General features: G+C 43.6%; 1 protein-coding gene across 3 annotated transcripts in view; it reads right to left on the reverse strand.

Annotated features, from left to right (window-relative positions):
• The window catches only part of cd2ap (CD2-associated protein), a 231,083-nt gene that overhangs the window by 115,366 nt on the left and 92,839 nt on the right, over positions 1-22,878 (reverse strand). The window contains exon 1 of one of the 3 annotated variants that reach the window (XM_080192427.1): positions 2,686-2,733. The exons of the other annotated variants lie outside the window; for them this stretch is intronic. Coding sequence (XP_080048553.1) covers positions 2,686-2,718 — 33 coding nt within the window. The 5' untranslated portion in view covers positions 2,719-2,733. Of the gene's footprint in view, positions 1-2,685; positions 2,734-22,878 lie in introns of those variants that run through there. 3 annotated transcript variants of the gene reach the window in all.

A 22,878-nucleotide genomic window follows, 5' to 3' on the forward strand; every position in this document is an offset into this window, starting at 1 on the left:
CCTCTCCAGGGTCTCCACGTCCTTCCGGTGGTAAGGTGACCAGAACTGGACGCAGTACTCCAAATGCGGTCTAACCAACGTACTGTACAACTGAAGCATTAGACGGCAGCTCTTATACTCTATACTCCTTCCTATAAAGGCTAGCATTCCATAAGCTTTCTTCACAACCTTCTCTACCTGTGTCGACACCTTCAGAAAGTTGTGCACCTGCACTCCCAGGTCCCTCTGTATCTCTATACTCTTAATTGGTCTACCTTTTATCACATAACTCCTCCCTGCATTATTCCTTCCAAAATGCATCACCTCGCATTTGTCAGGATTAAATTCCATCTGCCATCTATCTGCCCAATATACCAACCTATCTATATCCTGCTGTGTCACCTGACAGTCGTCCTCAGTATCTGCCAATCCTACCATCTTGCTGTCATTCGCAAACTTGCTGATCACACCACGTACGCCCTCTTCCAAGTCGTTTATATATACTACAAAGAGGAGAGGTCCCAGTACTGAGCCCTGCGGCACACCACTGGTGACTGGCCTCCAGCCAGAAAAGGTCCCCTCGACAACTACTCTCTGTCTCCTATTTCCCAGCCAGTTTTCGATCCACCTAGCTACCTGTCCTTGTATCCCACGTGCCTTAACCTTTTCGACCAGCCTACCATGAGGGACTTTGTCCAACGCCTTACTGAAATCCATATAGATGACATCAACGGATCGCCCATCGTCAACCATTTTTGTCACCTCCTCGAAGAATTCCACCAGATTCGTAAGGCAAGACCTCCCCCGAACAAAGCCATGTTGCGTATCCCTAATCAGATCGCAACGCTCCAAATGCTCATACATCCTATCCCTAAGAATTTTTTCCAATAATTTTCCTACCACCGATGTCAAACTCACTGGTCTATAATTACCAGGGTTATCCCTACTACCCTTTTTAAACAGCGGTACCACATTAATCTTGGCACTGGGCAGTCACCACAGTTGTCTGGACTCTCACTCAGTTACAAACAACAGCATCAATCTCACTCACTGTACTCTCTGCCCCTACTGTCATCACACTTGTGTGCTCCCTCTGCAGAGTCAATGATCAGTCAGCTCATCCACCCTCCATCCCTAACCTCATCCAAACAAGCTGAAAGGACATCAACCTGTTGGACAACAGTAGAGACTAACACTCCTGCCCTTTGGTTTCCCTTATCTGCCTCAGCTATAGTCACATCCTTCTAGAACATAGAACACTACAGCACAAACAGGCCCTTTGCACCGATCACATCAACACCTACCAATCCATAGACCTATCTGTAACCCTCAATCCCACTAAATCCCATATACTCATCCAGAAGTCTTTTAAAAGACCACAGTGAGTTCACCTCCACCACCACTGACGGCAGCCGATTCCATTCACTCACCACCCTCAGTGAAAAACTTACCCCTAACATCACTTCTGTACTTGCCTCCCCGCACCTTAAATCTGTGTCCTCTCGTAGCGACCATTTCAACCCAGGGAAATAGCCTCTGAGAATCCACCCTATCTATTCCTCTCAACATTTTATAAACCTCTATCAGGTCGCCTCTCAAACTTCATCTCTCCAGGGAGAAGAGTCCCAGCTCCCTCAACCTATCTTCATAAGGCATGCCTCCCAATCTAGGCAACATCCTCTGTACCCTTTCAATAGCTTCTACGTCCTTCCTATAGTGAGGCGACCAGAACTGCGCACAGTACTCCAAGTGAGGCCTGACAAGGGTCTTATAAAGTTGCAGCGTTACCTCCCGATTCCTAAACTCAATCCCTTGATTTATGAAGGCCAGTACACCATACGCCTTCTTGACCACATCCTCCACCTGCGAGGCCGATTTAAGAGTCCTGTGGACCCGGACCCCAAGATCCTTCTGCTCTTCAACACTACTAAGACTCCTGCCCTTGATAGTGTACTTGTTCATCCCGTTGGTCCTGCCAAAATGGACGACTACACATTTATCCGTGTTGAAGTCCATCTGCCACTTCTCTGCCCAGTCCTGCATCCTATTTATGTCCTGCTGCAACTTCTGACATCCTTCCAGACCATCCACAAAACCACCGACCTTCGTGTCATCGGCGAACTTACTAATCCATCCCTCCACTTCCTCATCTAGGTCATTTATGAAAATGACAAACAGCAAGGGTCCTAGAACAGATCCCTGGGGCACTCCACTGGTGACTGACCTCCATGCAGAAAAAGACCCATCCACAACCACTCTCTGCCTTCTGTAGGCAAGCCAGTTCTGGATCCACAAGGCCAAAGCCCCTTGGATCCCATGCCCTCTCACCTTTTCAAGAAGTCTTGCATTCTATCCCTGATCACTTGCCAAACCAGAAGATCCTATTCTAAGGTTGTGGCTGCCTCCTGATGCAAAAAGCGTCCAGGGAACGCTATCCCTCCCTCAGTTATCACAGTGTCCGCAGTCTCCAACTCAATGACTTTGGGCAAAAGCTCCTGAAGCCACAGACACTGGCCCTGGGTAACACTGGCATCCATGAGCTCCCACACGCTACAGCCTGGACACATCACCTGTCCCATCAAACTTCTGATCTTGAATTACTTAATTATTTTATTCAATTATTTATTTTCTTTTGGATGTTTATTGATCTTATCACAAACCTCTGTGTTCTTTTAAACCTTTGGAAAGCAGACCTTGACCACTTACTGGATATTTAACAGATACACACCAACAACTCATTTCCTCCCACGTAGTAGAGCAGAAACCAAGGGACTGAAAAGTTAGTAAAAGCAAAGGCGTACCCCTCTCCTCTTCTAACTCAGCTTCCGCAGCTCAGCAAACTTCCAAAGACAGTTTGAAGTCACACCCAGTGCACTCAGCAATCTGACTGAGGCCATTTATTAACTTGCATGCTATGTTCCTGGACAAAAGTCCTGAGACTGTACAGTGTCGTCACTAACACTGTCCCCATAGGTGATGCATTAAATTGTGTTCCTGCCAGCTCTAAGCACTTGTGGCCCTTCTCTTAAATTGGAATTCACATTTGGGCCTTGTCTCACATTGGTTAAGGTTCTGACCCAAGTTCTGAGACCAAGTGGAGGCAGCTCAGTTTTCTGTCAGCTGATATCTGCTGGGGATGTGCTGTTGTCAACTTTGCCCCCTACTCAATAAACAATGGAAAAGTAAACTTGGGCTCATGTCCTTGGACTGAGCCAGAGTGCAAGGACAGCATTGGGACTAGTTTATGATGCTCTCTGCGCTTCAGCAGCCTGCAATTTCTCTCTTCCTCATTTGGGTGAGCAACCACAGGCTCACAGTCTCCTGGAACACAGAACCCATCTAAGTGTTGGTGCCTTCAAGGGACGGGAGGAGATGCTGCAGGAAAACTGGTCCTGAAACTGAGCAACTATCCTTGCCCTTGCCTATATCCCATGGCAAAATGACCAGATTGCTTTCTGAACTTATCACTTAATAAGCAGTAATCAATCTCTGCGCTGCCTCAAAAGCTAGACAGAGACAGTTGGCATCTACAGTGGATCCAACATTATAGCACGGAGTTAGGGCCTAGTGACTAGATGGTACTTGGTAGACTCGTCAGGAAAACATCTTTGCCCTGCTCATTAGGTGTGAGCGACCAAATGTATTACGAGAGAGAGAGAGAGAGAGAGAGAGAGAGAGAGAGAGAGAGTGCAGCAGGTGCACGTGGGCGGGTGTGCAGGGAGTGTGAGAGAGCGAGAGGCAGATAAGCGCAGAACTAGAGAGGAGATGATGAGGGACAGAGAATATGCTGGTGTGTTGCACATATAACGTCTGAGACTTTTTTCCCCTCTGCAGCTTGTTTTGTGATGGTGGGAGGCAGTGTTCCACTAATTGGCTATGGGATCTAACGATCCTGCTTTTTCAACAGATCAATGGCGGTACCTGGGATGAATGGTAGAAAGATTTTGACAAATGAATCAGCCACGAAGAAAGAAAAAGAGACAAACAGACAAATAAATAGAGAGAATGATGCGGAAAGACTGAGTTACAAAGTGAGACGGAGAGAGATAAAGAGAGCAGTACTGGAAAAAGAGAGCGAATGAATGAAATTGCAGAACCAAATGTGATTTTTCACAGCACTGACAGCGATTTTATTTGAATAAGGGCAAAATACTGCAGATGCTGGAATCAAACAAAAACAGAAGATGCTGGAAAAACTCAGCATGTCTGACAGCATCTATGGAGAGAGAATAGAACCAGCTTGGAGTCAGGGTGAACCTTGGATGACAATTCTTGCAAATAAGTAAGTTTCATTCATGTTGCACATTACCTCCTGTAAAAATGGCATCAGCATGTGCTCTCCTGCACATTGGCCCTAAAAAGATGGCCACCTTCAACCTTGGCCTAACGTCAGCATACAACTGTGCATGCACCATGTTGGTAGCAAACACAGTCTTAAATAAAAACACCAAGGCCCAGAAATCATTGTCATCAGCAAAGTGACTGCGCTTGCTGCTGACCTTGGAAGAAAGAAGGCCGCAAAGATCTAGCAATATTTGTGGATTTCCTCTTTCTCAATGTTCGTTTCAATCTGGCACCAAGTCACAGGGGGTTCTGAGCATCCAGGAACACAATGTCATACTGAAGCATTTTCACATGCAGCAGCAGGAAGTTAGTGTGTTCCTTATACAAGAGTATGCACAATAAATGATTGTGGCTCAGGAACAAGCCAAAAATTCAAACAACCATTGAAATAATATTTAAAAGAATGGATTATTTTCAGTCATAATAGAAGAAATTGACAGAGATATAAAAATTAGCTTTCAGGGACAGAAAAGCTTTTTGTCAATAATTATGAACTTAATTAAAAGCAAAATACTGCAGATGCTGGAATCTGAAACAAAAACAGAAAATGCTGGAAAATCTCAGCAGCTATGACAGCACCTGTGGAGAGGGAATGGATGCTAACATTTCAAATCTGGATGACCCGTCATCAGAGCTCAAACAGCTCTGAAAAAGGGTCATCCCAGACTTGAAACGTTGGCTCTATTCTCTCTCCACAGATGCTGTCAGACCTGCTGAGATTTTCCAGTATATTCTGTTTAAGATTATGAACTTAATGTTTCATTAAAATCCAATCACACTTCCATCAAAAAGATGCAACTTTTTCAAGGCTTTTTACAGCAAGATAGTATAAAAGGATAGGCTTGTGTCAGTTCTGCAATTTCCAATTAATTACCCTTTGAGGGACTCCAACAGTGCACTCCATACACAAGTGCAGAAGTACCAACAGCAACTTGCAGATTGCTGCATATCTGCAGACACCAGAAGTTGCTGTTATTTTCAGAGGGGTAACCCAGATGGTTTCATAAGAACATAAGAACATAAGAAATAGGAGCAGGAGTAGGCCATCTAGCCCTTCGAGCCTGCCCCGCCATTCAATAAGATCATGGCTGATCTGTCGTGGCTCAGTTCCACTTTCCCGCCCTCTCCCCATAACCCTCAATCCCTTCTCTTATCAAAAACCCATCAACCCGCTTCTTAAAAATATTTAGCGAGGCAGCCTCCACCACTTCAACGGGCAGAGAATTCCAGAGATTCACCACCCTTTGAGTGAAGAAGTTCCTCCTCAACTCCGTTCTAAACCGCCTCCCCTTTATCTTGAGGCTGTGCCCCCTAGTCCTACTGTCTTTTTTGAGCGGGAAGAGTCTCTCCACCTCTATCCTATCCATCCCATTCATCATCTTATACGTCTCAATGAGATCTCCCCTCATTCTTCTAAACTCTAACGAGTACAAGCCTAGTTTATTCAGCCTCTCCTCATAGCTCAATCCCCTCAACTCCGGTATCAGCCTAGTAAACCTCCTCTGCACTCCCTCCAGGGCCAAAATATCCTTGCGCAGGTGCAGCGCCCAAAACTGCACACAGTACTCCAGCTGCGGCCTCACCAATGCCCTATACAGCTGCAGCAAGACCTCCCTACTTTTATATTCAATCCCCCTCGCTATGAAGGCCAGCATCCCATTCGCCTTCCTGACCACCTGCTGCACCTGCAAGCTGGGTTTTTGCGACTTATGCACAAGGACCCCGAGGTCCCTCTGCACCGTCGCCTGCTGCAGTTTTTCGCCACTTAAGTAATAGTCCTTCCTACCATTCTTCCTACCAAAGTGGACCACCTCACACTTGCCAACATTAAATTCCATTTGCCATTTCCTGGCCCATTCGCCCAGCCTATCTAGATCCTTCTGCAGACTCTCCACACCCTCCGCACAATTTGCCTTTCCCCCAATCTTGGTGTCATCAGCAAATTTCGACACCCTGCACTCGGTTCCCTCCTCCAGATCATCTATATAAATGGTAAATAGCTGAGGCCCCAGCACTGACCCCTGGGGCACCCCACTAGTCACCATCCGCCAATCCGAATAGCACCCATTGACCCCCACTCTCTGCCTCCTATTTGACAACCAATCCTCTATCCACGCTAACACCCTACCCCCAACTCCATGTCCCCTGACCTTCTGCAATAACCTCTTGTGAGGTACCTTGTCAAAGGCCTTCTGAAAATCCAGAAAGACCACATCCACCGGCTCTCCTCTATCCACTGCCCTAGACACATCCTCATAGAACTCCAGTAAATTTGTCAGACACGACTTCCCTTTAACGAAACCGTGCTGCGTCTGCTCTATCAAGCAATTCCCCTCAAGATGCCTCACTATTTCCTCCTTGATGACAGATTCTAACATTTTACCTACAACAGACGTTAAACTAACCGGCCTATAATTCCCTGCCTTTTGCCTGGCACCCTTCTTAAACAACGGCGTAACATTAGCCGTTTTCCAATCTTCCGGCACTTCCCCGGAATCCAGCGACGTCTGGAAAATAACCACCAAGGCATCCACTATCACCTCCGCCATTTCTTTCAGAACCCTCGGATGCATTCCATCCGGTCCTGGGGACTTGTCCACAATCAGCCCCTCCAGTCTGTCGAGCACCACCGCTCTAGTAACAGTAATGTCATTAAGACCCTCCATTCCTACCACCTTTCCATCGCTAACACCCGGCAAATTATTCACGTCCTCCTCCGTGAAGACAGAAACAAAAAAGTTATTCAAGACCTTCGCCATATCCCCATCCCCTACCACTAGCTCCCCTTTCTCATCCTCTAAAGGACCAACGTTCACCCTAGCCAGCCTCTTCCTTTTTATATATTTATAAAAACTCTTGCTATCCTTTTTTATATTAAGTGCTAGCCCAGCCTCATAGCTTCTCCTACCCTCCTTTATCAACTTCTTTGTCAATCTTTGTTGACATTTAAACCTTTCCCAATCCTCTTCTCGCCCACTGCTCTTAGCTACTCTAAATTCCTCCGCTTTTAATTTAACACTTTCCTTCACCTCCTTCGTTATCCACGGCTTATTACCTCTCTTCCTACTGTCCTTTTTAACCATCGGAATAAATTTCTGCTGAGCACCAAGAAAGATCTCCTTAAAGATCCTCCACTGCTCCTCAGCAGACCTACCTTCCAACACATTCCCCCAGTCCACATTCGCTAATTCTTCTCTCATCCTACCATACTCCCCTCTATTCAAACAAAGGACGCGCGTCCGGGAACCCACTTTCTCCTCCTCCATCTGCACCAGAAACTCCACCATACAATGATCACTCTCTCCAAGAGGATCCTTCACCGCAAGGTCCCTAATTCTACCCGCCTCATTACATAGCACCAGATCCAAGATAGCTTGCTCCCTCGTCGGCTCCAACACACACTGTTCAAGGAAATTATCCCGGCAGCATTCCAAGAACTCCTCCTCGAGCCCACCTCGTCCAACATGGGTCGACCAATCAATATGTAGATTGAAATCTCCCATAACTACTGCCGTCCCATTCCTGCACGCTGCACTTATTTGCGTGTTAACAGCCCGCCCCACCTCCAGATCATTATTCGGGGGCCTATAGACGACACCCACCAGCGTCTTCCTCCCTTTGCTGTTCCTAATCTCCACCCACAACGATTCCACGTTCTGCTCTTTGGCTCCGATATCATCCCTTGCTACCACCTTGATACTATCCTTAATCAGCAGAGCTACGCCACCCCCTCTTTCCTCCTGCCTGTCCTTCCTAAACACTTGATAGCCCTGTACATTCATCTCCCAGTCCCTGTCACCTTGCAGCCACGTCTCTGTAATGGCCACCAGATCGTATCCATTTGTGTCGATCTGCGCCACCAGCTCATCCACTTTATTCCGAATGCTTCGTGCATTCAGATAAAGCGCTTTCATCCCAGCCTTCACCTGGACCCTATTTGCCGTAACGCCACCAATTGGGACATCCTCGGCCTCTTCCCTTACCTGTACCCTATCCTTAACTTTAGACCTCGTAGCGTCACCTACCCTCGCACCCTCCCCCCCCCTAATTAGTTTAAAGCCCTGTCTACAGTCCTCTTTACTCGATTCGCCAACACTCTGGTCCCAGCACGATTCAGACCAACCCCATCCCGCCCGAACAAGTCCCACCTACCCCAATACTGGTGCCAATGCCCCATAAATTCGAACCCATTCCTCCCACACCAATCCCTGAGCCACCCATTCACTTCCTTTATCCTGTCAACCCTACGCCCGTCTGCACTCAGTTCAGGCAGTAGCCCAGAGACGACCACCTTGTCGGTTCTACTTTTTAATTCCACTCCCAGCTTCTCATACTCCCTCCGCAGATCCTCAGTCCGCACTTTGCCTACGTCGCCGGCACCCACATGTACTACAACGACCGGGTTCTCACCCTCCCACTCCAGGTTCCTCTGCAGCCCAGCTGTGACATCCTGTACCCGAGCACCAGGCAGACAACACACCCTTCTGTGCACTTTGTCATTGTGACAAAGGACAGTGTCAATACTCTTCACCCCACTATCTCCAATCACTACTATGTTCCTTTTCCCCTTCTCTTTGCCTATGTCCTGCTGCATCACTGTACCGTGTGCAGTTTGCTCACCAACCTCACCTGCCTCGTCCTCTTCCAGACTGGAAGCAAGAACCTCAAACCTGTTATGCAGATTAAGAGGCTGAGGCCTCCGCTCCTCACCCCCCTTCCTCCTCCTCCCAGCAGCCCCCTTTTGTCCCTGACCCTTAGATTTAGCCAGTCTAGGGGCACCCTCTCTCCCCCTGATGAGCCTCAGTGTCTGTAGCTCAGAGGCCAGCTCATCCACCTTGAGCTGGAGCTCCTCCAGCAACCTGCACTTACTGCAGACATGGTCACTGGGAAGGACCCTGGGGTCCACCAGTTCCCACATCATACACAAACCACACATCACATGCCCCTCCATTATTCACTGTAATTTTTTATGGGAAAAAAATTTTTTTTCCTTGTTTCTTGCTGTAGTAGTTTTGAAAAAATTTTTTTCCTTGTTTTTTTCAAACAAACTCACCTGGCCTTTTTTCCTCCAAGCCCTTTTTGATATTAAGCCCTATTAACTCACTCTGCTTCCCACTCACTCCGCTGCCCGCTCAGACGCTGCCCGCTGTCTACACCAGGCCTCCTTTTAAACCTGGCGCTGATTTAAAGCAGGCTGGTCCACAAATGCCTTTTCACCACACCCTCAGAATTCTTAAAGCAGTAAATACAATAAATAAATGCTTTAAACAGTTCTACAAGAGTAAAGTGCTTTAAACTTATTTTAAACAGGTTTTTAACAGGTAAAATCTTAGCTCTGTCTCTCTCTCTCTCTCTCAGCAGCTTCAGCAAACAATGGAAGGCTTCACCGTGTGGCCCCTTGATAATTAAGCAGGCTGGTCCACAAATGCCTTTTCACCACACCCTCAGAATTCTTAAAGCAGTAAATACAATAAATAAATGCTTTAAACAGTTCTACAAGAGTAAAGTGCTTTAAACTTATTTTAAACAGGTTTTTAACAGGTAAAATCTTAGCTCTGTCTCTCTCTCTCTCTCAGCAGCTTCAGCAAACTTCCCCTTCATTACAATTACAAAATTCAACACCTATCTTCTAGTTCAACCTCAAGGTCAATACTTCAAATGAAAAGAGAAGGAAAATCCAGTAGGAGAACAAGTTAATGCTTTTTAGTTTCATTCTGGAGGGGTGGTGGAAAAACAATGCCAACAAATAGGTGTGCACCATTTGTAACAGAGTGGACACAGCCAACATTCTAAAAGAAGTACGATCACCTATTCATTCATGTTTAACAAACGCACAGGATATGAAGTGGAAGCAGCACTTGATCAAGCAATGCTGAGGAAGCAACAACAGAATGGATGCAAGCACTTAATTTTATCTTCTACACTGCTAGAACTATATTGCCACACACTGGTAATTCACAGCTGATTAATTTCTCTGGCGCTTTGATACCACAGCAACTGAACTGTCAAGACTTCCTAAATTACTTGAGAAACAAACAAGTACAATATATAAGTTCTGGTTTCTGCAGTTCAGCTAAAATGAGGGGACAACTACTTGGCTCTGAAAGTCAGCCAATTCCCAAGGGAAAACATACCAGATGGCAAAAAGTTTGGGAGTTTAGTAAATTTAAACAATAAGCATTTAGATAAGAACTTTATTTCATGTGTGTGAAGAAGTATGAAGTATGAATGTATTAACCTGCATAATATTTAAATCCTGGTTGTGTACCAATGACTGGACAAAACTTGCAAACGATTTGCATAAAGCTGCTGACCAACACATGATCCTCCAATATGTATTGGTTCCCAAAGCCTAAAGCAGGGTCAACGTGAAGATGAATAGAAATCGGTTGGTGGAAATGCTGTAAAATATTCAGGACCTGACACAGGATGAGCTTGATTCTTCAATGCACAAAGTGTTTTTCTCATGAATGCCTTAAAAAATTAAGGATCTGTTTCTGGGTGGGGGAGGAACTTTCTGTATTTTGTATTGTTAAGCAACCAAGTCATTCATACCAGAATATTTGATGATTTAGTCACACACCCGCCAAATTATAGAGATCACTCGAGGAAAACAAGGGCTGCCAATAATTTGTGCAACTATAATATTTTCTGTATCTGCCAGATCCTTTCAATTATCTGTGGGATCAGACGAAATAGATATGGAAAATTTTGATTCAAGGAGAGGCCTCTATCTTGGGCAGAAGCAAAGTTGGAATTAATAAAACAGGTGCCAATAGCCACCAAAATTGTAAACAATTTTCTGCTCATTTAAACCGATAAATCTGAACTGTGACGCAACCAAAAAATATCTGTGATTGCGCTGTCTACTTAATGAAGAGCTATGAGAGTAACTTAATGATTCAGGCACCATGGCAACAAGATGCAACTGTGTAGAAAAATTGTTCTTCTCAACTACAAGATTGAATTCTAGGAAAATAGATGTAGTTTTAGACACAAAGGAAGTTCATTAAAAATCAAAGTATAGAGTCAGATGGACAAATTGAATGCGACTGAACTGAAACTGAGTAAAAGACACGTGATGGTACTGTACTTTTAACAATTTTTTAAAATCATGTTCTCTGCAGTTTGTAAGTCAGCTTTTTGTTTTTGTTGTGGCACCAGCTGCCTGTTTAGATGTCCTTTCATTGCTGCTGAAATGATTTAAATGTGGATTTGTTTATTTTTACTCTGGACCTCATTTGGTGTCCAGGATTTTTATGACCTTCTGAATTGTTGGAGAAAGAATGATTGATAGGTCAGGTGACCGAAGTTGTTTCAATCTCAGTTTGGGCTGCTGATTGCCGTTTTGGTTGGAAGGCATTTTACTTCAGGTTGAATGCAGTGTTCTGTCTCTTTCTTCCTGTTGTTTGCGGAACAGTTCTGATATCAAGCTTGTCTGCATGCGTGCCAAGAAAGCTGTAGAATCCAATTTAAGGACTAAGTTGCAACATCACGTGAACACACTTGTTTCCTGTGTTAAACCTGTGGCAGAGATGTATGTTTATGAGATTTGTTTGGTTGGAACAGCATTTAGTTAAGGTTTATACAATATCATGGTTGTTTTATCTCTTGTTTTTAATAAGAAAATTAGCAATAACTTTTACCAATGTTAGCTGAATTCTTAAATAAACTTTGTTTGATAAAAGCTCCCTGGTGGGTCATTTGAATCATACTTGAAGTGAAGCATCTCTTGCTTATTCTTGCAAAGTTTACTGCAAAAAAAAAAAATTGGATTTGGGAGTTTAAGATATTAGTAATTAATACATTTGTAAAAAACAATGGTGAATCCAGAGTCACAACAAAGCATGTCGTTCATCACAAATCGGATAGAATATTGGGATTGTTTCTGTTGTAACACAGAAAGGTAGACAGAGGTTTTTCGATTGAATGAATGGAAAAAATTTCCTCTGGTTGAAAAATAGGTGATTAGAGTCAGCAATTTAAATTGCCACTAAAACAATGAAGATGGGGAGAAATTTTTTTTTTCAGATGATGTTAGAAAGCAGATTTAGCCACATGAAGAACTTGACACTGAGACCACTGCGGTTCTTATGGGATATTTAGTCAGATAACTCTAACAGAGAAAGGTAATTGGCAATGCAATTAGTTTGACTGATCTAGCAAAATGTAAGCAGAGCCACAACGGGAAGGACAGGTTCCTCCTGTCTGTAAACTTCGGCAGCTATACGAAGACCCATCAAACACAATGTATGAGGCTTACATTGTACGTGTATCTGTAAATATTTTGGATGCCTAATAACAATATTTAATATACTGAATGGTGCTTTAAATAAATCAGAAAAACTGGCATTTTTGTGTCTTTTACATCAGTATGCCCCAAAACTGATTAAGTATTTTGAAGTTCAATCACTGCTGTAATGTAGGAAATATGACATAATACACAGCGGGTCCCAAAAACAGCAGTGAGTAAATAAGGGATATTTTCTTAAATTCTTTTTTTGGTTGAAAGATAAAATTGGCCAGATGGGGAAATTCCTCTTCCCTTCTCTGTGAAATAGTGCCACGAAAGCTTTTACATCCATCTGACAGGAAGTCAATCATCTGAAAAACTACACTTAGAATCACACAAAACTTCTCCAACTGCCTAATTGAAGTGTTAGCCTGGATTCTAGAAACAAAGGAAATGTAGGTCATTCAGTCCCTTGAGCCTGTTCTACCATTCATTGAGATTTTGTCTGATCAATGACATTGCACCATTGTCTTTGGCCCATAATCTACTAATGCCTCAGGATAACAAAAATCTCAATCTCAGATATTAAATTTACCTTTGTGGAATACAACACCAAACTATTACTACACTTCTGTATGCAAGCTTTTTTTTTTATTTCACTCCTAAAAGCTATAGTGTTAATTAATAGACAATTACCACCAACAATATTCCACATGTACCCTTACACCCTATCAACACCCCACCCAGACTCCTGAGTCAGTGTATCTTTCTCAACGAGCAACGTTATGATTGGAACAGATCCTTGAACTTTTCTAAATCTCAAGATGAACTTGGGAAATGGGGGAGTAACAGTCAGTCAGTGTTTCATGCAAGCAAGACAAAGGCATGTAAAATCGCCAGCTCCAAAGCACCTCTCCCTGATGAATGCAATGCATTCTATGCCTGTTTTGAGCAAAAGGTCTGCAAGAGTATGCCCTGTACCCTGGAAGCCCTGGATGAACCTTTATCTAGGGTCACCATTGCAGGTGTCAGTGCAGCTTTCTCAAAGGTCAATCCACAGAAAACGGCTGGCCCAGATGGGATACCCAGACGGGCACTCAGATCCTGTGTGGATCAGCTGGCGGGGGTATTCACAGACATCTTTAACCTCTTTTTAGAACAATCTGAGGTCCTTATCTGCTTTAAGACAATGACCATTATCCCAATAGCTAAGGAAAACAAAACAGCATGCCTCAATGATTATCGTCCTGTGGCTCCGACATCCTTCATTATGAAGTGCTTCAAAAGGCGAGTCATGGCACAAATCAATTCCAGCCTCCTGGACTACCTGGATCCACAAGAGTTTGTCTACTACCGCAACAGTTCCACAGCAGAAGTCATCTTCCTGGCCCCTACACTCAACCCTGGAACACCTAGATAACAATGATATCTGTGTCAGATTCCTATTTATTGACTATCGCATTTTTCAACACTATTATTCCCATGAAACTCATTTTCAAACTTGTGGCCTGGGCCTCAGCTCCGCCCTCTGCCACTAGATCCTGAACTTCCTGACTCACAGATCACAATCAATAAGGATAAGCAACAACACTATCTCCACAATCATTCTCAACACCGGTGCCCCACAAGGCTGTGTTCTCAGCACCCTGTTATACTCCTGGTATACCTACGCCACTGGCCAAATTCCCCTCCAATTCGATTTTCAAGTTTGCTGATGACACCACCGTAGTGGGACAGATCTCAAACAATGACGAGTGTGTGTACAGCAATGAGATAGAGAATCTGGTGAACTGCTGCAGCAACAATAATCTCTCCCTCACTGTCAACAAACTGAAGGAGATTGTCATCGCCTTCAGGAAGCGTAAAAGAGAACATGCCCCTGTCTACATCAATGGGGACGAAATAGAAAGGGAGGGGAGCTTCAAGTTTTTGTGTCCAGATCAGCAACAACTTGTCCTGGTCCCCCCATGCCAACATTATCGTTAAGAAAACCCACCAATACCTTTACTTTCTCAGAAGACTAAAGAAATTTGGCATGTCAGCTACGCCTCTCACCAACTTTTACAACTTGCACCACAGAAAGCATTCTTTCTGGTTGTATCACAGCTTGTTATGGCTCCTGCTCTGCCCAAGTCCACAAGAAACAACAAAACGTTGTTTGTAGCCCAATCCATCAAACAAACCAGCCTCCCATCCACTGACTCTGTCTACACTTCCCGCTGCCTTGGCAAAGCAGCCAGCATAACTAAGGACCCCACTCACCATGGACATCCTCTCTTCCACCTTCCTCTGTCAGGAAAATAATACAAAAATCTGAGGTCATGTACCAACCGACTGAAGAACACCTCCTTCCCTACGGCCGTCAGACTTTTGAAAGGACCTACCTGAAGTTGATCTTGCTCTATGAAGGCAAAGTGATAATCTACTTATCACTAGATATGTATGTAACATGACATTCTGCACTTTCTCATTTCCTTTTCTATGAACCATATGCTCTGTATAGCACGCAATAAACAATACTTTTCACTATTTGCTAATACGTGAGACAATAATAAATCAAATTAATATCAGTGATGGGCTTGCAGACTGAATCCTTGCAGGTTGGACCACTCAAATCGTATCATAGATCATAGAACCCTACAGTGCAGAAAGAGGCCCTTCGGCCCATCGAGTCTGCACCGAACACAATCCCACCCAGGCCCTACCCCCATATCCCTACATATTTTACCCACTAATCCCTCTAACCTACGCATCCCTGGACACTAAGGGGCAATTTCTTAGCATGGCCAATCAACCTAACCCACACATCTTTGGACTGTGGGAGGAAACCGGAATACCCAGAGGAAACCCACGCAGACATGAGGAGAATGTGAAAACTCCACACAGACAGTGACCCGAGCCGGGAATCGAACCCAGGACCCTGGAGCTGTGAAGCAGCAGTACTAACCATTGTGCTCCCATGCCGCTCACTAGTGGAAAAGAAAAACACACTGGATGCTTCATGCAAATTCTGCGGCAACAATCCACAGGCAACTTCAGTGGCAGTTCCTGCAACCCAATGCCCTACAAAAAGGACTAAGGCAGGGCCTCAAAAAAGCCACAGGTGAGCTGGGAACCATTGCTCCCCATCAACAGAGCAGGCAAGATACATTTCTATCGCCCCACCATCAGCCATTCACAACAAAATACCTTTCTTGCCCAAAAATGAGTGGTAACTACCCTGAGTTTGCAAATCAATCATACTGATGTGTGGATCAATACACTTGGGTAGGGGTATGAAGAGCAGAGAGTCACAAAGACAGACAAAAGACAGAATCTGAAGCTGAAATGCAATATAACATCATTCTATTTAATCTCTTGGCTCTACAAATCAGAATGGTCCATTACCAGTGACAAAAATGGTCGACGAAGGACGAGCCGTTGATGTCGTCTATATGGATTTCAGTAAGGCGTTTGACAAAGTCCCTCATGGTAGGTTGGTAGAAAAGATTAAGGCTCATGGGATACAAGGCCAGGTATCTAGATGGGTTGAGAACTGGCTTGCTAAGAGGAGACAGAGTAGTAGTGGAAGGGTCCTTTTCTAGCTGGAGATCTGTCACTAGTGGTGTGCTGCAGGGCTCAGTACTGGGACCTCTTCTTTTTGTAGTATATATAAATGACTTGGAAGAGGGAGTAAGTGGTGTGATCAGCAAATTTGCAGATGACACTAAGATGGCTGGATTGGCAGGCAGTGAGGAGCAGTGTCTGGCAATACAACGGGATATAGATAGGCTGGTATATTGGGCAGATATATGGCAAATGGAGTTTAATCCTGATAAATGTGAGGTGATGCATTTTGGCCGAAATAATGTAGGGGGGAGTTATATGACAAAGGGTAAGCCTATAAAGAGTACAGAAACACAGCGGGACCTGGGGGTGCAAGTGCATAAGTCTTTGAAGGTGGCAGTACAATTGAAGAAGGTTGTGAAGAAAGCTTACGGTATGTTAGCCTTTATAGGAAGGGGTATAGAGTATAAGAGTTGGAGTCTAATGTTGCAGTTGTATAGAACGTTGGTTAGGCCACATTTGGAGTACTGCGTCCAGTTCTGGTCGCCTTACTACCGGAAGGACGTGGAGACTCTGGAGACGGTGCAGAAGAGGTTTACCAGGATGTTGCCTGGTGTGGAAGGACTGGGTTACGAGGAAAGATTGAGTAAATTGGGGCTGTTTTCCTTTGAAAGACGGCAACTGAGGGGGGATCTAATAGAGGTATTTAAGATTATGAAGGGTATAGATAGGCTAAACAGAGGTAAGCTATTTCTTATGTTAGAGACCTACAGTGCGAGGGGCCACGGGCTTAGGGTGAGGGGGGAGAGGTATAACACAGATATTAGAGGGAGGTTTTTCACACAGAGGGTAGTGGGGGTATGGAATGCTCTGCCAAGCAAGGTGGTGGAGGCGTTTAAGAGTTACTTAGACAGGCACATGAGTGGATTGGAGATGGGAGGATATAGGAGATTGTTTTAAATAAGGTTCATTAGCATTGGGACGTCCATGGTAATGTATAAGGATGTGGAATGATACTAATGTTTTTCTCTTTTAATTCACAGGTTTTAAATTGGTCCGCCTTGTTGTCCAACGAGGGGCACACACGCTATGGGTCGTACTTGGGCTGCTCTTGGATGTTCGAGAGTAGCCTAGTGCTTCATGTCGTTAGTGTGTGCTTAAACTAGACCAGATACTGGGCAACACGACAGCTCAGTGACTATCAGTGTTTGCTGTGCAGACCCATGGATTTGGGCCAGCGTCTGTGGAGTTTGCACATTCTCCCCGTGCTTGTGGGATTTTTCCGGGTACTCCGGTTTCCTCCCACACCCCAAAGATGGGCTATTAGGCTGATTGGAGATAATAAATAGTCCCTAAATTAGTTTCCCTCAATGTGCAATGCCATAAGCATAGATAAGGGTCATGGGTGGAGGGGGGACTGGTAATGTTAAAATGGCGGCGTGGGCTTGTTGGGCCAAAGGGCCTGTTTCCCGGGCTGTTTTTGGTCTTTGTTCTACCAGTGAAGATACCTAGTATAAAGCCAAAAATTGCATTAGATTTATTGGAAAACAGAAGCTCACAACTCTATGAGCAGTTATACACCTTAAGATTATAAAACTGATTGCTTTAATCACAATATTTTCATAAAACTCAGATTTCCAAACTTGATTAGAAAATGCACATAATATTGCCAATGCCCTTAAAAATATTACAGCTCCAAGGATGGAAACCCAAATTCACAAATTATTTTTATTCTAGATATATTATGCCTTTGAATTTTTGAGCATTGTAATCTTCAGGCCAAATCTGTAGATTATCACTTTGCCTTCATATTGATTCAATGGAAATTCCCCAAATTTCATAGTATTTGAATTCTTGACAAGATTCTTTAAGTATATGAAGTGGAACAGAGTAGCTGATGTCAACATTGGTCCCTTAGCAGATGAGACTGGGGAGTTAATAATGGGGAACGCAGAAATTGGAGAAACACTAAACCAATATTTTCCTTGGTTTTCACAGTGGAGGACACAAGAACCACCCCAAAAGTAACAGGTAATGCAGATCCTTAAAAGTGGCAGTACAGGTGGAAAAGGTAATGAAGAAAGCATAGGGCATACTTGCTTTCGTCAGCCAAGGCATCAAGTATTAAAGTTGGCAAATTATGTTACAGTTACATAAAATGTTGGAAAGGTCACATTTGGAAAACTGTGTCCAATTCTGGTCACCACACTACCAGGATGGGGCTTTGGAGGGAGTACAGGAAAGGTTTACCAGGACATTGGCTGGTATGGAGATATTAGCTATGAGGAAAGATTGAGTAAACTGGGATTGTTCTCTCTGGAAAGACAGAAGCTGAGGGGTGGCCTGATAAAGGTTTATAAAATTATGAGGGGCACAGATAAAGTGAACAGTTGGAAGCTTTCTCCTAGGGCAGAATGGCAATTACAAGGGACATAAGTTCAAGGTAAGGGGGAGTGGGGAAGGTTCAGTACAGATGTACGGGGAAGGCTTTTTTTAAAATAACACAGAGGGTGATGGATGTCTGGAACACATTGTCAAGTGAATTGATTGGGGCAGATACATTAGTGACATTTAAGACTCATCTGGATAGACACATGAACAGGCAGGGAATAGAGGGATACAGGCAATTTGTCTAGATAGGATAACATGATTGCTACAGACTTGGTGGGCCAAAGGGCTATTCCTGTGCTGTACTGTTCTTGGTTCTTTGGAGGTTATTGAAAAGGAGGGACTTAAAATAATTACCATCACTGGCATAAGGTACTGAGCAAACTATTAGGACTAAAGGCAAACAACTCCCAAGGCCTGATGGAGATCCCATGAGGTTGAGGTAATGTATTAGCTTGGATAGGGGATTGACTAACCAACTGAAAGCAGAGAATGGGATGAATGGACCTTTTCCTGAATGGCATGCTCTAACTAGTGGTGTACCACAAGGTTCAGTCCTTGAGCCCCAAGTATTTACAATCTATATTCATGACTTGGATGCAGGGATAGAATGTACTATAGCTAACCTTGCAAGTGGCATTAAGACAGCTGGAGAAGCAAATTGCAATGAGGAAATAAGAAACTTAGGAAAGGAATGGGCCTCATAGGTAAATGGGCCAAAATTTGGCAGGTGAAATTTAACTTGAGTATGTGGGAGATTATCCATTTTGGTCAGAGGAATAAAAAGGCAACTTAAAATGTGAAATGGAAAGAACCTTCAAAATGCTTCGGTGCCAAGTGCACGCTGCACATGGGCTCTACTTGGTAATTTGGAGATGGAGTCAAAGTCACAGGTAGCATCTTTCTCACTCTGTATATTGTTATTCCTGTCAACAAATACTTATTTAGTTACTCTGCTTGGTGGTCGCCACCTTTTCCCACTACACTATAGTTGGCTGCAAGGATCTATTTGCCACAGAGAATAGCAGAGCAAACCTTGTGTACAAGTTTTGGAAGTACATCTACTCAGCAGGCAATAAGTTATCATTATGCTTGAGCCATTCAATCCTAATTTACAGGACTGGGTTCCACACACTGAAAATACGTTGGAATGCCTCCTATACTTCTTCAAAGCAAACGAAATGAAAAGGGTGGGGAGAGGAGAAGCAGAAGGTAATTCTGTTAACAACCTGTGGTGCCCAAACGTATAAGCTAATGAGAAGTTCAAGTTCGCCGGACTACAATTGGCACCCATCACAATTGCACTGATGGTTAGCAGTTGTCCACTCAAAATGGACGTAAACACAGGAGCCTCACCACAATAGCGGCTGAGTGAACTTATCAAATACCTACAGGGAAGGATAGAGCCTGAGATTAAAAAACACAACATTATGTGCATCCAAATGCTACATCAAAATCTTACAGAGCAAGACCCGTGCCCTAATCATAAAATGAGATGGTGGAGACTGGACTTCGACAGAAGATTTGTACATTATCAAGCTTGTTCAATTCACAGAATGGGCAGCTCAATAAGGTTGTACAAATATGTGGGATCTCTAAAGTAATGGTCAATCAGATGCAAAAGTGGACAGATATTCCATATCTAAAATAGCAGATCTGTACGCCAAGCTAGCTACAGGTCTAATTTACACTAATTTAGACATGCGTCATGCGCAACAGCAGCTAGATGATGCATTCAGCGAGTCCGTCACTATTATCAGATATTAGAACCTATAGCAGTACACCAGACTGCCATTTGTAGTCTCATCAGCTTGGGAAATCTTTTATGCACAATGGAGAGCCTGTTACAAGATGTGCCTACAGTCGTTGTTCAGTTGGACGATGTGCTTATCATGGGAGCCACAGAAGAGGAGCACCTAACCAACCTAGGGGAGTTTTTAAAAAGTTCAGGAAAGCTGGAATAAGATTCAAGAGAAAGAAGTGTATCTTTAAGGCAAACAAGGTGACTTATTTGGGGGTTAGAGTAGATGCACCAAGGTTACATCTGATAGAAGAGAAAGTTAGGGCTATTAAAGAAGCACCAGTCCCAAAGAACGTCAGAGTTAAAATCTTTTCTTGGAATGGTAAATTATTATGGAAGGCTCATTCCAAACTTGAATACAATATTGGCTCCTCTATATGCATTTAAAAAAAAGCAGCGATGGTAGTCAAAGACACAGCAAAACAAATAAGGGAATCAAGGCTTGGAGTCATTCTGCCTTTTAGTTCATTTCAACCCTTCAAAAGAAAGCATTCTCACTTGTGATACATTTCCTTAAAGAATTGGAGCTGTTTTGCCACATAAAATGAAGGAATAAAAATCCATTAGCTCTACTTCGAGGACCACAAACAAATTACAAAAGGCGCATTCACAGATCAAGAAAGAGGGGTTGGCTGTCATCTTTGGGAAGAGGATATTTCACCAATATGTTTACGAACAGCATTTCACTAACTATTGATCATAGATCCCCGCAAGGCTTATTTAAAGAGAAAGCCATCCCTCCAATACTGCCTGGATGGATACTGCATTGGGCTTTATTGTTGGTCACTTGTGAATATACCTTGCAACACAAACCAGGGACACATATCAAATGCAAATGCCTCGAGTGATCTCCCACTACCAGGAAGTGCCAGTATCACAATAAGTTATCCTTGACTCACTGCCTGCATCATCACAACAAATCAAACACTGGGCTCAGAAGGATCCTGTATTGTCAAGAGTTAAGCATATGGTCCTTCATGGCTGGTGTTACGATAGAATACCTGAACAACTAAAACCTTTTCAAATAAGGAAGGAGAACTTGCGCTGTGAAGATGGCGTCCTTTTGTGGGGAGTGAGGGTGGTCGTGCCCAGCAGGAAGTTATTCTTGGTGGAACTTCAGTGCCCAAACAGGGACGTCCAAGATGAAGTGATTTACTTTTGATGTTGTGTGTTAATCAAGAACTTAAAAGAGAAGGGATGTAATATTGAGCCCCTTTGAGGAGTGAGGTTTTGGAGGGTCATGTGATCCATTTGGCCACTTGGACCAAAGAGTGTGAATCCTGGAACTGAGCACAGGCTCTTCCAAATGATCTGAAGACTGGAGTTGAAGTAATCGGTAACATATTTCTCACTCTCTGTAAATAGTTATTCCTATTATTAAATAGTTCTTTACTTACTCCACTTGGTTGCGACTCTTTCCAAGATATTACACGTACAACACTTGTGCTACGGCCCTAACCAGCATTTTATACAGTTCCAGCAGTAAATCTCTGCTTTGGTATCCAATAAAGGAAAGCATTCCATATGCTTTCTCGACCAGCTTCTCTACCTGTCCTGCCACCTTCAATGATCTGTGAGCATGCACTTTTATGGTCTCTTGTTTCTTCACCTCTTCTCAATACCTTTCCATTTATTGAGTATTCCCTTGTTTTGTTTACTGTCCCCTTCCCCCAACACACTTTCTCTCACTTTTCCCGACTGAATTCCATCTGCCATTCCTCTACCCATTCAACCAAACCAGGCTTATAACTCCAGAGTCAAAAGCTATCCTCTTCACTATCAACTAACTGCGTGCCAATTCATGTGTTGTCTGCAAATTTCCAAATCACGCCACCCACATTTAAGTCTAAGTTATTAATATATGCAACAATGAGCAAGGATCCCAACATTGGGCCACGTGGAACTCCACTGTTCTCCATTCATAAAAATCAATTACTCTCTTTCCTGTCCCTGAGCCAATTTTAGATCCAACCTTCCCTCATGTCCCATGAGATCTCACCTTTCTGACAGGCCAGCCATGTGGGATCTTGTCAAATGCAAAGCAAATCAAATGCTACAAGACATGGTCTTATTCTGGATGTGGTCTCACCAAAATCCTGTACAGTTGATGCAAGACTTCCTTTATTTTTGTACTCCAATCCCCTTGCAATAAAGGCCAATATGGTATTTGCTACATGCTACCAACTTTGCTGGTACAAGTCCAGTATCATAATGTCCAATAAGTAATAATGTAAACAAACCACTGCTGTACTGACCTAACCATACTTTTCCCTGCACATGTAAATTAAAGAACTTTTAACAACAAAGGTGAAAAAAAGTTAAATTCCAATATTCAAACTATGCTACACACAAAAAAGCATGTAGCGTTCATTTCACTCAGCTAGTTTGCCGCTCAATGAAACAACCTCCCTCAGAATGAAACAAACTGTAGGTTTCAAATGAATGTATCATTCCATCGGTAATGTAATTCTTTGAAAGTTACTGCAATGCACTGTAAACCATTGCATCTCTGTGTATTAGATGATTACATGCCGATATCAGAGGCATTTGGGAGATTTTCCCTCTCTTCCATCTTGGACTGCAAGTT

The sequence above is a fragment of the Carcharhinus amblyrhynchos genome, chromosome 7 (assembly GCF_965287045.1).
Source record: "Carcharhinus amblyrhynchos chromosome 7, sCarAmb.v2.hapA, whole genome shotgun sequence".
Classification (NCBI taxonomy): domain Eukaryota; kingdom Metazoa; phylum Chordata; class Chondrichthyes; order Carcharhiniformes; family Carcharhinidae; genus Carcharhinus; species Carcharhinus amblyrhynchos.